We start from the raw sequence: 15,395 nt of genomic DNA on the forward strand, positions 1-15,395 counted from the left end.
CGCTACCCTTTGTAGGCAAGCGCAAGCGAGAGCAGCACAGAGACCCTGTTATGGCTGTGCACCAGCCCAGCTGGACTCAGACAGACTCCTGCTGTGGTAGCACAGCACTGTGACCGAGCCCACTGGGTCATACAGCATCCAAGTCTGACTCAATGGGCCTCTGCGATGCTTTACTCTGAGCATGGATTTGCCAGGTTGGTCTTACACCTCATTGAGGATCTCTACAGCACACTTGATCTCACAGGCTGGACAAGCCCTCTGTCATTCCTCCCAAGAGACCCACATAATAGATCCTCCAAAATAACAAAGCTCCAGATGAACGCAGTGGAAGTAGCTCTGCATGCAAATTAGACAGAGAGACAATAACATCTTTTATCTCCTTTTCAACAGATCTGACATGTTGCCAAGTACCCCCAATTCCCTTTGTCTGGAGGACTCACTAGAGGCATGCAGTGCTATACAGGAACAGGCTTTAGGTGAGGGCCATGCACTACAGTTAAATTTTCATACTGAAGTCTACTGTTCTTACTGGTATCCACTAGTGTCCTGGTTTGAGGTAGAACAGAACCAGCTTTCTGTTCAGTGATTTTACTTTTTAGCTAAGCCTCTTCTAACTCTCTGAAATTAACAGCATATTGTGCAGAAAACTGTTCTCAGAGCAATAAGACCTATCTGTCATCCGTCATTGGCCAATCTGGCCTAAACCACAACAACTAGAAAGGCCTTCCTAAAAAGGGCAACAAAGCAACAAACGTTTTCAAACTTGAGCATCCGTATTGAAGGAACCGAATCTGATAATTGTGTGTTTATGTGCTCTTCTCCTGACAGAGGTCACCAGGAATCCTTCCACTGGCACTACAGAGCCCACATCAGTATGGACTGTCACTGTCCTCCAATAAACCACGAATCCAGCCTAACCAGGAATGGGCCTGCAAAACATGCCAAGAGCAACCACCCATGCAGCAACCTACAAAGTCCTGTGCTGCAGGGCTGTTTCTGCTTGATCACTAGAGTCAGTGTATTTACTGTAAGACACAGCTAGGTAAGTCTAGACCTATGCCTGCAGCTAAAACTTCTGCAGTTTACGTGATGATTTCTGCAAGCATCCAACTTGGCAATCAGCTCTCTTAGAGGCTGGGGACTGAGACTCTTGTAACGCTTTCTCACTAATGAGATATCACTGAGCAGTTCCATCTTCTTTCTTGCTTTTTCCTATGACAACACTGAGAAAGGAAGCGTGTCTCCTCCAGACAAAACACCTCCGTGCACCTGAAGCTGCTAACCCCATGTTCAGGAGGCAGCACACTTTATACTCCTTTTCGCCCCCTTGTCAACATTTCCATTTTCTTTCCATCTCATGCCAAAGACCCTCTCCCATCTGATGCTCACCAGCAAAGAAAGATATCCGTGAATGTCTCTGCTGTTGTGAAGAGTGCGAATATGATCCAGTACATCATCCATTTGACCTGGTAAACAAAAAGAGTAGCCAGTTCATTTTTCCCCCCAAGAGCCTTGAACCATCTCTCACAAGCACAAGTGCACGGAATAACTCTCACAGAAAAAAGGTTCTTCCCCCCCCGCCCCATGTAATTGACAATTATTACGGACCTGAAGATGCCAGAGCTCCTCCCACCCCAGCATATAACACACATCAGATTTCCACACAAGCCCTTCAGATCGAAGACTGTGGCCTTCAGAACTGGTCTCATGAAAAGACAAGCAGCCTGACTGTCACTACAAAGGAAGCTCCAGTGGCCAGCAGAGGACCACAGCCCTATCCAGGGCATTAAAAAAATCTCACTTGGTTCATCTTAGCAAAGGTTAATACTAGAGTGTTAGCCAAACTACAATTAAGACCAAATGTAATTACTTATATAATATCTACAGGCAGGGGAAACTAGCCAGGGCGAAATAAAGAGGTAAATGCCCATCCCACAATCCAGGGCTCAGGAGCATAATCTTACTGAATTAGTGGTGCCTTCTCACATCCACACCCTGAGACCATTGCAGTGACAACAGCAAGCAAATCGGCTTATTACTTGGGGCTTAGGTGAGAGCATTTTACCTCACACTGGTAGTGAAAGCGTGTGCTGTGCTGTCACCGCATTCAACTATGGTAAATACACTGCGGGGTGGACTGCTTGGTGGGTGATTTATGGACGGTCTCCTTTGCAGTGGTAGCAACAGACACAGAAGGAGTCTTTGGGGACCATGACTTGGTCAGGGAAACTGTAGTACCTTGAATAATTCAAGATTCTGGGGATTTTTGTCACTGAGCACCAAACAGCATTTAAAAGCACAGCACACTACTCTGATGTAGTATTGGTTCTTCTGGGGCTGCAAAGAAATAATATATTTGTCATATGCCATCAGCACGTCCAGTGATTTTTATCAAGTGATGTGGTGCTCCTCTTCTGCGGCACTGTCACAACAGAGATGATGTAAGGAATAATTTCCGAGTACTGGAGATGAGAGAGAAACATTTTATTCTCCATCAATATTTTTTTTTCCATTGTAAAATTGTAAAACCTAAAGTTCAAAAAACTTTAAGAATCTGTCTCTCCAAAGGAAAAGAGATGGTAAGACAAAAGTTGTTAATTTAACTGAAATTTGTTGTCTGATTAGCTATATTTGAAAATGGAGATCCCTAAGCAGCTTTGCTGGAATGTCAGAAAGCTTAAGGAAGTAAAAAACACAAAAATCCATGAATTAGAGAACTGGAGCGTGTTACCTAAGGCTGGCATAATTGCAATAGAATAAAAGAAGGGTGAAAATAAGGCAGTACAAGAGGGATATCTACACCAGGTGCTGCCCTGGGGAAGGGAAGATGGAGGTGGCAATAAGTCTGGATTTCACCAGCTCTGAAACGGCTTCCTCCATCGATGAAGTGGGGATAATACCTGTGCTCTGTCTCCCTTCAGGTACTGAAATTATTCCCTGAGCACCTGTCACAGCTATATAACTGCTCTGCTGGGATTTATATGTAGATTTATATACATATTTATATTTAGTGTTACAGCTGTGAAATGGCACTGCCAAATGCCTGACAGCATTGTCTTCCCACGGCAGCTTCTGCCAGAGTCTTTACATAACCGTGACTCTCAAAACCCCACAGCCAGCACAGTTCTGTCAGTTACACATCACTGCCAGCAAAACTTTTAAACACAAACCAAGACCTGGTACATATGGGCTTGAATCAGCCTAAAACACCATTTATCAAAATTACTATTACTAAGCAAAATAAAAATAAACTACAGTGATACAAGTTTTAACTAGTACATGAAGAGTTTGTACTGTGTCAGTGTAAATTACTACTGTTTTGTTGTGGGTTTTTTTCCCCAAAATCAGACCCCTAATGGGTGTATTGCCACAACTGGTGTGTTAAACTGAAAAACAATCATAAGTGCAGACCAGGGCTTAGATCAGCTGTTCCCACATTTGGGCCGGGTCCCCATGTGTCTGATGGGAGTTCCTCTTTTACAATTGAATTTCCAACAGGAATTCGACCCTTCAACAAAATAGTTTCCAGAAAGGGGCTACGGAAATGTTAAGTATCAGTGGCAGACAGCACTTTGGGATGCTAGCACACGTCTTCAGCATTTCCAGGGAAAGGGTGTACAAACCTTGAGAAGCACAGCTGTGCAAGGGCTGCAGGGACATTTTTGCCTTAAGTATCTGATACGTTCTGTAATAGTTACGATTTTCAGAACATCTAAAAACATTATCTGAAGGAGGGGACTGACAGAAAGGAAAAATCTCAGCAACCACAGCGAGTCCCAGTTTGAGCTTTCACTAAGGACTTAATGGGATAGCCATCTATGCTGTTACCCAGAGGAGAAAATGGACTTGTTATCCCTGAGATCTTGAGAGGATTGAAGAGGCAAGATGTGGAGGCTGATCCCGGTTCAGTGAAGTTACCAGTGCTCAGGTTGTGAAGGGCACTACAAATCTTACAGGACCCCAACAGCATCTAACTGGTTTTGATTCTCCCACATTTCACTTTCCCCGATGACCCCATATGCCTTTACAAACTGGGGCCAAGGGAAGATTTTTCAGCAAAAGGACAAGACAGCACACCCAGTTGCCAGACCTGCTTGTAAATAGGTCGCTCCACAAGGAAAGATGTTTCTATCTGAGGATTCAGTCATACGTGCTTCGAGTTGCCTCCTCTGATCCTTGTTTTGAATGAGCAGCTAAAGCTTCAAGGCTTTTTGAAAAGGCTTTGATTTATGCTGCTCTTCAGAAACAAAGGAAAACACACAAAGCTCTGGATGCCAAAAACCTTTTAAGTCGGCTGTATATAGTTCGCACCACCAGAGAAATAGCATATATTTGTCAAAGAGCACATCAACTCTGCAGAGGAGCCAGAAGCACAAACCCAAGTCTCTTTATTTGAGACTTGTGCCTAGCAATCAGCCAGTCCACCTTCAGGCCAGTCTTCCCCTTGGACTGTTTTACGAGCTTTCCCAGAATACAGGCAACACCTTTACAATGGGGTGAGGAGCAGTCTTAGAAAACAAACCCTGCAGCACAGCCACAAACTTCATTACTCACATATTCTTTGATGTCCTTTGATTTCACGGCTTTGTAAGAATAATATGCGGGGTAAAGAGTGCCAAATATAAGCCTGCAAAAAAAAAAAAAACAAACAACAAAGGGATTAAATTGATTTCCTGTCACAGAGGAAGATTTTATTTTTTTCCTGTCTGTTAAATACGTTTCTTGCACTAGTAAAAAACGTTAGAATTTGATTTAAGCTTGAGTGCACTAAGTACAGTACAGGAGTGATTTTGCATCACTGAATTCAGAGAAACTATTGCCAATGACATGAATGAAGAGCAGGGATTGACTTTCCTTTTGCAATGGTTTCCATAGCTGTACCTTATGAATGACACACAAAACAAAAGAAACAAACAAAAACAAAACAAACCAAAAAAGACCACCCACTTTTAAAAGGCAAATAAAAATCTGATTTCAAAACAATCTACTGTGACACCAGAAATATAGGAGTCTTGCTTTCAGAGGCAGGACAAAATGAGAATCATTTGCCTAAAATCCCTTCCACCTCTACTTGATACTCTGAAAAGCTGAAGGTGTTCTACTGACGCAGGATTTTGAATGCTGGGCCTTATCCTACATTAAACCTGCTGAAGGGAAGAGCCCTGCACTGTTCGGTAAAGTCAATTTGGGCTCATCAAGGGAGGAGGAATTTGCCCACCAATATATGCCAACAGGATTAGACCTAAAAATCCCAGCTCTACTGCTCTTTCAGACAGTTTCCTTTAATTTTCAAGTCTGAAACGGATGCTGTCAGCTCCAAGATTTCATGTAAGAAAGAAATAAGGATCCGTAAGTTAAAAATAGCACTACTGAGAAAAAACATTGAGATTTTTTTTATGCTAACTCCTCTCTGCATCACTGCCTAGCTGCTTATTCACTTCAATTATTCTGGACATAAGCACAGGCTTGTCAAAACCACTTCGCCCTGCCCAGGCTTCAGTGAGTTTTATTCAATGCAGTAGGATGATGCTGCAAAGTCTGAATTTAATAGATTGCAGGGGAATGTTTATTGGCTTTCAACTACCCCTTTTTCCACTGGAGCTTTTGCTTTAAGTTCATCCAGTTGTTTCCACTGCTCTTGGGAATGGAAATGATCAATGTTTCAATCCCTAATTGTGGAGCCACATGGACCCACAGTCGTCTTTTCCATCCTGCCAGTAGCAATTGTGTGCCGTGGGACTCATAATTACAGTTGAGTCCATTACATGCATAAGACATTAAAAATTAACACTCTGGGATATGGTGTACCATCATACTTCCCGTAGCTCAAGAAGGTATTTGTGAAAGAATGGGGTGAGCCAGCACACATCTTGATTTCCAAAGCAGTGACCGAAGACAATCTATCTGCCTGCTATTCATCATGCTTACTGTAGCATAGCTTAGCAAAACCTGAAGCACAATGCAGACTTCAGAAAAGCAGCTACTGAGTGAGGAGATTCAGTATTTTACAGAGGCTTCACACTGGCTTCAAAAAGCTTTGCTGGAAAGAGTCAGCTCTGAACCTATTTCACCCACAGGGGCAGTGCTATATGCAAAGATTAAATACAAATGCTCAGAAAGATTCTGGGAAACCGGGCACTTTTTTGTCCTTTGCAGTATCTTAACAGCAACACGAGTTAAGGCAAGGAAGAACACACAAACAATAGCTTGATCCTGTTCTCACTGAAGCCAATACCAAATATTCCCTCCGAGTTCAATGGTAGCAGGACCTAATCCAAAGAAGGTAGAGCTCACAAAAGGAAGAAAGCTCCACAATATTCAGAAACTAACAGCTGAGCACATGAATAATATTTTTGGCTCTACTTATAAAAAGTACCGCTTTTCTGTCCTTCCTTGTTGGCCCAGGCCAGCTGCCATCTCACGCTTTTATTTCCTGCAAATAATCACTGAATGATTGATATTCATTTCCTCAGTTTGTGCTGGTAACAGAAAGTAACTGGATCCTGAAGAAGCAAACAGTTTACAGGATCACTTGAAAAGAATCAGTTGCAGACAATAAACACTTGAAAAAATTCCTGTGAGGGAAGGAAACTGTGCAATAACTTTGCATAGGCAGAGCAAGGGACAGTTAATAAGGTGATGTGCTCTCCCTAAATTGGAGATTGAGAGTTTCACTGAATTGCCTTGTAGCAATTTGTGTACATATATGGACATTTATTAGTGCTGTGGTTTACCAGACTGAAAATTGTTTTAAGGAATGTTGGATCCCAGTCTTGTAACTGCTATAGCTTACTATGTGGCTTGCAGTCACTTAGCCTCTGGATATACCCTACAAAAGACCTTTAGGCATTTCTGTAAAGCATATTCAGGGTTTTGGAGACAAATACCTGCACATGGACATATTCCAAAATTCTCTTGAGGTTACTGTCTTCACCAGAGCTTTGGATCAGGCTTGAGTACAATTGATTTAATTCAAACATACACATCAATCCTCTATCTCTTCCCTCAGTTCCTCTCCACTGCTGAAGACAATACTTCTCTCTTCCCCCTCATCCAAGCTTCCTGTGTAATTAAAGTTTTTGTTGATTCCTGCCTTCCTTCACTCCCATGCTCAGACTGTTGCCAAATCACTCCTTCTGCACACTATACACAAAACCAAGGCTGATTCTTTGTCACTCTGCCCAAGCCACTAAGTCATTCCTTGTCTAAGTCTCCTTTCCAGCCTCCCTTGTGTGCTTTACTGATCTCTATCCCACCTGGATGCACTTCTTACACACACATGCACACAGAGGTCACCCTTGCCTACCAAGCTGAAGTAGTATTCCTATTCTTGCCTTCCAGGGCCTGAAAAATGTTGTTGGTCCTACCTACTGTTGGTTTGGTCTTTTATCACACCCCACCTCAGCCCTTTATCTCCTTTAATGACCGTAGCCTCACGAGCTTCTTAATCTTCTTTGTGTGTCTTCTCCCACACCCTGGAGCTCCTGTGCCCCTTGCTCCTCCATTGCATATGAGCTCATCGCCTCTAAAACGTGCTGTTCCCTGACAGTTATCCTGACAGCCCACAGTTTGAGAGACAGCAGCCCAAACCACACAAATTCCAACCATAATATTCCCCAGTTCCTCCTCATTTCTCTAATCTTCTGCAATGCTTCAGTTCTACCTGACATTCTCTGAACCACATCTCAGGACCTTCAGCTTTCCTCCACACATCCTCAAAATCGCAGCACAGACCTTCAGTTCCCTCCTGCAACTACCAGCTGAACTGGAAACCGCGTGTGCTGCGATTCCTTCTGTGGCACACCTATTGATTGCCTGACTGGTGCCCACCAGTTCGCAAGCCAAATTAACAACCTACCTATGGAGATATCACTGCAGCTTTTACCTCCTGGCAGGCACTGCTATGAGACAATCTCCTATGCAGCAGCTAATTCTTATGAATAATGTAGAAACATAATATTTGACACCTCTCTGACCCATCTATTTTGGCCACAATCACTTTGCAGATCCAAAAGTTAGCAGCAGTGGAAAAACAGACTGCTTAAGCCTCATTTCCTTAGGAAACCAGGCTACAAATACAGAGTCAACCCATTCCCCACCCATTTCCATCTTTCAAAGCTCCTTTGAATGAGCTATGTGCCCTGGAAAGCCTTGGCTCTTTTACCCTCTGTGCAAAAGCAGAAGCAGACATCCTGATCAGCAAACCAGGGACTCCCAGAGCTTGACTGAGTAGTTGCTATGTTTAAAGCTGCAGAGATGTGTTCCTACAGTCAGGCCTAAAACAAAAACTACCCTCAAGGTTATAGGGAAAGGCAAGGAAGTAGTGACATTGATCAGCAAGTTCAGAAAAGCTCACTTGCAGCACTAAACAAATAACCACAACGGTTTAAGAATTCTTACACTACTCCATGTTGGAAGTCTACACACATCACTCACAATCGCCTTGAAAAAGGGCAAAACAGCAGCTGTAAAGAAATCACTGAAGAGTCAATTAATTGTGCAACAGGAGACAAAAATCTAAATAAAAGGTTAGTCTTTCTAAAGAACAGGATAAGGATTAATGCTGAAAATCTTATAATCCTATTAGGCACATCAGCAGCAGCAATCCCCAATCTGGACGCTAAATGTGTTTCCAGTCATTCTTTGTCAAAAGGGACACGATGGAGGGAGAAAGGGAAAGGAGAAGGGCAACGAAAGTGTGTGGAAGTACACCGGGAAATATCCATAGGAGCGACTGTAAATGCTGTGATTGTTTCTTTTGCAGCAAAGACATATAACTGAGGTTGTTTGCTTCTACTCCTGATGCAGTGTAAGGGGATGTTCAACTGAATAAAGAGAACAAAGTCAAAAAGGAGGGGAGAAACCCTCTCCGTCACCAGGAGTTAATCTGTGGAACTGAATAACTGTATTTATTTATATAGTTACATTACATAGGATATAAGGTTTGGTTTTGGTTTTCATTATTCAAGTTTACCACTAAGTGAGACAGGAAGGGACGAAGCTTCCCGTATTGTGGAGTTTCCTGATTATCAGGGGGATATTAAAGCAACTGAACTATTGGCTCCTCTTTAGCAATATCTGTCATATTCCAGGAGAGCGGCTGCACCATCACCAAACCTCCTCCTGTCTCCACTTACCAGTACAGCTGCAGCCAGCCCTGGCTACTATATCCTTATATTCCTTCTCCGGATCTGCTAGCACAGTGATGTAACCACCACAGAGCACAGGCTAACCCAGGCGTATGAATATTCCTAATAGCATCCAGGTTTTAGATCAGCATCAAAGCCCATACCAGGACCTGGAAGGGCCCCACGTAATGACTTGAGTTCTGATGATTTGGTGATGCTATTTTCCTCCTGAGGGGGCTGGTTTTACAGACATTTACCTGTAAAATTAACTCTCCCATTTCGTAGAGCAGCCACTGAAATAAATGGAAAGACTCTCAGCGATTCTCAGGAGTACTGGCCAGGACTCAGGTTACCCCCAGAAATGCCTGCATACACATTCTCTTGTGTATTTTTAACCACACAGGTATTTTCTGGATGGTAACCTACTGTTACAAATATATCAGCATGGTGCCATCCACATCCCAAGCCATCTAAGTTTTGCTCATCTAGTTACCATACCACCAGTGGTGTTTGGGCTGCCCAAACATTTAGAACATTGTACTACTACAACACAAATAGAACAGCCCTTATTTTACCCAGAGATAACTAATGTTTCCATATCATCAACACACAGCAGCCAAGATGGCAAACTTCTGCTCAAACACAGGGATGGACACATTTAGAAATCACTGAAATATTTCCTATTTCCTCAACATGTTCACTGGCTAGTGCGTGCTTCTTACACATAGAGCAGCAGCTGAGCTGTCACCACGCCAGCATTCCTCGCTGCAACCGCCAAGAAGGGTGCCAATGGGTTTGCATTCCTTATTATCCGTCCAAATTAACGTTCACACAATGCCACAGATTAAAAATAAATGTCACTGTCTTTGCACCAAAGGTTCCCAGTTTAAATCCAACAGCTGGGGATGTGAAAATAAGCCGCACGTAAGGTCAGGGAAAGGGTTAATGTGGGCCCCTTGACAGGCCAAATGCCTGATATCCAAGAAGACATTGAGGTGGAGGAAGCACCAGCTGCAGAGGAGGCCAGCTCCAAGCTGGTATTCCCTTGGAGATGGCTCCTGCAGATTCTTAGTGGTCACTTTGCAGCAGAATAGGTCCTGCATGGTGGCTCCAGGGCAGCCGCAAACTTGCCTGTTCACCCTCAGGGTGACAGCTGATGCCATCCCTGGGTCCCAGGAGATGTGGATACTCGGCCATGCCAGCCTGACATCCCAATACAACTCTGAGAACATCACAGATGCACAGTGCCTCAGTGACAAAAAAATCCTGAGGAAAGCACTGGACCCTGACACCCCAAGACAGATCAGGCTGACTTCAAACACATTTGAACTGAATCAAACATCCAAGAAGGGCTGGTTCAGTGCTGAGGACAGCTGTGCAGCTGCACCCGTGGCCAGTCGCACACCGCCTCCACGGGTATTAACAAGGTGTAAAGCTCCACTTGAACAGTCACCCAGCACATCCCTCTGCTTAGGAAACACTGCTCCCACCTGCTCAGTGGGTGACCTGCTTAGCTCTTCTGTCCTGAAGCCCCATGCAAACCCACAGCGCTGAGGAAAGAGAGGGCAGGCTCAGAACTCAGCATCTAATACAAAGACTCCACTTTCCATCCAGATCCACCTCTGACTCCTCAGACAGGCTACTACAGAAGCAAACTACAAACTTCAGCTTGGTTAATGTAACCTAATGGCTGATGAAACCTAAACGCCTTTCTTGGTATAACTGTGGGGCAAAGGGATGCCCGACTGTCCTTCCAGCAGAAATAGCAGGAGCAAGGGCTGTCCTTGATGTTTCTAATTTAAGCAGTCTTGATCCTCCCAAAGCAACACATACTCCTCTCCAGTTGACACTACCTTTTTTTTTTTTTTATCCTCAGCCAGGGCGCTCTTTACATATGAGCTGGAAGAGAAGACAGCTAGGCACAAACAGGTGAAGAGATGTAGTGAGGAGGATGGGTGGAGGAAGTGGCCTTGGCCAGCCTGGAGCTATCACACGACTATTATGTTTACGCACGTTGAGATCCTACATCCAGACTTGTCTGAAGAAGATAAATGTGATTTCCTTTTCCGCACTTCTTGTTACAAGCAGAAGATGGAAATGCTAAAATAACAATACTACTGATGGAGAGACCTTGTAAAATACTGGGATCATTAAGATAATGCACCCGATGACTGCTAAAACCTGATGTTCCTACTAAAACTACCAGCAGTGACGGGTCTCACAGAGATCATATTTACACTGACACTCTTGACTGTCATATTTAAAGCCCAACTGAGATTAAGCAGGTACTTCATCCTTCCCAGGGTTATTACCCCAGGCTGTCTCCAAACTCAGGCAGAATTGCATCAGTTTACACACAAGCTAACACTTTGAAGTTTTCTTTACAGTCCTTCAGAACAGAAAAGGCCTGTGCAGCTGCTGTAAAAATACCCCATGGCTCTGCAGCTATTTTAGGAAACAAATACATTGCAGGTAGATGGCTTACTAAGCTGGTCTGTTCTACTTCACGCTGCCTTCAGTGGAGCTGCCTGGCCCAGCTGAGATGGACTGCTGACAAGCTAAGTGGAATTTGTTTGCCCCCAAGGCAATGCTTCAAAGGAGGAGTCTGGATGGAGAGTCTGTAGGGCTGGTGTGGGGCCCCAACCTATGGGTGAGAAGCTGCGAGTTGATAGGAACGCCGCGCCTGGCACACACCATAAGGCTCTGAGCAGCTGCCTGCAAGAGATAGTGTTTCGTGGGCCTCATCGGAGGCATTTGCCCTCTCGCTGCTCCTCCCCTCTCCGTGCTTCGGCTCTGCAGGAGACCACAGGAGAAAGGAGTCCACAGGACTGAGTCTTCTCCCAGCACTGGCACAGCCCACTGCTTCGTTCCAACCCTTTCGAGGGAGAAGAAATAATTCATCAAAGTGTGATACTGAGGAGAATAAAATCTGTGCCTTTTAGAGAAGAAAACATTCTCTGCTATGTGACCGGGTCAGATCTTCACCCAGCTTCACTGCTCCAAAAAGGCAGGGCTTAGTATCTGTGTGCCCCTGATGTTTTCTCTATCCAGTACTGGCCGTATAGTTCTTGCTTTGAGAGGCCTGTCTTTTTCCAAACCAAATAAATGGCAATTTGAAAACTAAATGGTATGTTTTAAATGGGAAGGGCTGCTTTTCCTGACTCTGGAGAGGGGGATGTTTATGTGGAAAAAGGCTTCTTTAGAAGCACTGACATTATATTCCAGAGATGACAGATGGTTTAAAATCTGTATTGTGAGTTAGCCTACAGATTTATGGTAGGCTCATGATACAAAAAGGCACAGAAAGAGACATATAACCTAACCAAACTAATTTCTAAGCAAAAAAAAGGTATAAAATATGGATTGCATATCAACAAAGCAGCTCTGCATTATTTTCATACAAAACCATACAGATCACACTGCAAGTATTATTTTGGAGTTATTTTAACTGATGCTACATGAATCAACCTTTAGGAAACATAAATACATACAGAAATCACAAATTAGAGCATAATCCTATATTCTGTATCCTTAAACTCAGTTCAGGTCATAGAAGTCTTTCACCATCAAACCGTAAGTGCTACCGCTGGCTGAGAAGGTGGTGAGAAACACAAAAGCTCCTGTTTGTCTATTCCTCACTGAAACACTTCTTTAAACTTTTAGTGTTGTACTCACGGGACAGAAAATAAGAATAAAAAAATTAAATTATAACTTGTCCAAATCAATTGCAACGTAATCTCCTTAGAGTAACATTACTTCAGCTTCCCAGGGACAGAATATTACTAGAAGTGCTTAACGAAGTGCAAGGAATATTTTAACTCACTGATGTAATTTAAAAATCAAACCAAAAGACTTCTTTGGCGCAAATATTCAGCAAAATTTTTCATGGCTTTAGACTTCTCATGGGTTACCAACGGTTCAATACACAGACACAAATCGAGCAGTCCCAAGGCTGCTTTGAGTAGCACAGGGTCTCAAAGATCTCAACAAGCTCTTGGAGGAGGACAGGAAAGCCTGGTTAGAGCTCTGCACCATCCAAGGAGAGCAGTTTGGTATAGTAACAGGTAGGGTCATGGCCAGCTTGGTGCAAAACAGCCTGAGGAGAAAATCTTACTACTGTCTGGATATTTCTATAAATATGCTAGTAAATTAACAATAAACAGCATAACTCCTTCCATCCATAACTGACCATAAGTACTTACATCTCCAAGGACTCTAGAACATTTACCAGAAAAACTAGAAGACCAAACATTTGGAGGGACCAGCCACGCTGAAAGCATATGGGGCCCAACTCAGTCATAAACTCTATGTACCAGAGTTGGTATCTAACTCCTAATTAAGTAAAAAAACAACGAACCAACCAAACGCCACACCCATCTTCAAAACACATCTTCTCATTTGGATAACACATTTCAAAGAAGGATTTCAAAGTGCAGTATAAATATTAGTGACTTGAGTATCACAGCTGATTGCACTTCCATTGATTTCTGATTATTTCTATTTCATCAGTGGTTTGTTTATGTCTATTTTAAGTGATAAGGACAGTGAGACCCACTTGAAATTATATAGGAAACTCATGTCCGAGGCATGAATAATACCCACTTTTCAACTCCAGTTTTAAAGCAAGAGTGTAGAGAAACTAAGGCAAGATGATTCTACAGGTAATTTCAGAATATTGAGACCATCTCAATGCTTTCGTTAGCATGGGTATCAGAATGCCACATGCTATATATAACAGCTGCGACATTGCAGGGAGTTCACGGGCCATGCAAACCTCATTTCTCTTTATGGCCCACAAACACAGCTTGGTGTTTCTTCTGGGTACTATAACTGGGTTTTAGGGAGGGGTTGGGCACCTGCTTTTTTTACTAGGACCCGCATAAATTTTTTAGAAAAGGAAATAAAGTAAAATGGGACACTGTCACACAGCTTGAAAAAGACAGACTTCTAGTCTTTTCTCATATGCGTTTGACAAGGATTTCTAGTGTGAATTTAATAGAGTTCTTTCCTCCAGGGTCTTTTCTCATTTCATTCATCCTTTTTAATCCCTCCATTTTATACAGCTAATAACAGCATCTTAATGAAATGCATGGTACAACTGAGATAAACAAGGAGAGAGAGAGAGAGAGCTCCAGCTGGAGCTAAACTGATACAGACCAGCCTCCAGCCTAACCTAGACGTAAAGGAACAGAAATCAGAAGGAATCAAGCCTCTGCACTGAAGCCACTGATCACTAATGAATAATCAGAGCTTCTGGCTACACCTCTGAGTTCAGCTTCAACTACCAATAAAATTATTTGTCTCTAATTAAAATAAATTAGAAGAAAAATGACCATTTAGTGGATAAGCCTAAACCACAGTGTTAGGATAAGTGACAAAAAACAGCAGGTAGGGGAGCCTAATAATACCCTGAAGTTCTCCTGAAGAACATAGGGGACAGCCAACACTTCGGCTTCCGTGCCAAGGAGCCTCCAATGAGCCCTAGTGATGAGAGTGAGAGAACTTCCTCCGGGGTTGACTCCAGAGGAATCAGACTCACCCAGCACCTAAGGAGTGGCACCAAGTCCCTGCCAGATGTAAATCAGCCCACATTCTCGCATATCAACAAACAGCAGCTTAGATATTAAAAAGAGCCCATCAACACTAAACAAAACCATTGTAAACACATTTCTTCCCCACACTCCCATCTGAGAAGAGAACAAGCAAAACCCATGTGACATATCATTTAGTGTGCTACTGGAAACTGTTCAAGACAAAGAATGGTGAATGTAATATAAGAAAAAGAAATGTGTCCTTTAGACTAGAATCACAGAGTAATTTAGGTAGGAAGAGATCTCTACAAGTCTTTAATCCAAAAGAGGACCAACTTCAAGTTCACATCAGGTTGCTTCAGGACCTGTCTGGTCAAATTTTTAGTATCTCCATCTCCGGACCCCTGTTCCAATGTTTGCTTACCCTTGCTTTGAAGAATTTTTTCTTTACACACAAACAGAATTTCCCTTGCTCCAACTTGCATTCATTGCCTCTCACCTTTTCACCGTGTGCCTCCAAAAAACCTTGGCTGTATCTTCGCTGTAACAACTCATCACATTTTTGAAGACAGTAGTAAGATCTCCTCTACAGCATCTCCTATTCAGGCTGAACAAACTCAGTCTGCTCACCTCTCCTGGTGCACCATGTGCTCCAGTCCTCTTCCACTGGACTCACTGCACTTTGTCGGTACCCTCCTCATACTATGGAGACACAAACGGGACACACTGCTCCAGC

General features: G+C 43.2%; 1 protein-coding gene across 3 annotated transcripts in view; it reads right to left on the reverse strand.

Annotated features, from left to right (window-relative positions):
• Window positions 1-15,395, reverse strand: part of REEP1 (receptor accessory protein 1) — a 70,925-nt gene that overhangs the window by 39,430 nt on the left and 16,100 nt on the right. For 2 of the 3 annotated variants that reach the window (XM_054202671.1, XM_054202672.1), the window contains exons 2-3: window positions 4,555-4,627; window positions 1,390-1,466 (exon numbers count right to left, since the gene is read on the reverse strand). In XM_054202671.1, the coding sequence (XP_054058646.1) occupies window positions 1,390-1,466; window positions 4,555-4,627 (150 nt within the window). Of the gene's footprint in view, window positions 1-1,389; window positions 1,467-4,554; window positions 4,628-13,330; window positions 13,396-15,395 lie in introns of those variants that run through there. The other variant, XM_054202670.1, reaches the window with a different exon arrangement.

Source organism: Rissa tridactyla, chromosome 5, assembly GCF_028500815.1.
Source record: "Rissa tridactyla isolate bRisTri1 chromosome 5, bRisTri1.patW.cur.20221130, whole genome shotgun sequence".
Classification (NCBI taxonomy): domain Eukaryota; kingdom Metazoa; phylum Chordata; class Aves; order Charadriiformes; family Laridae; genus Rissa; species Rissa tridactyla.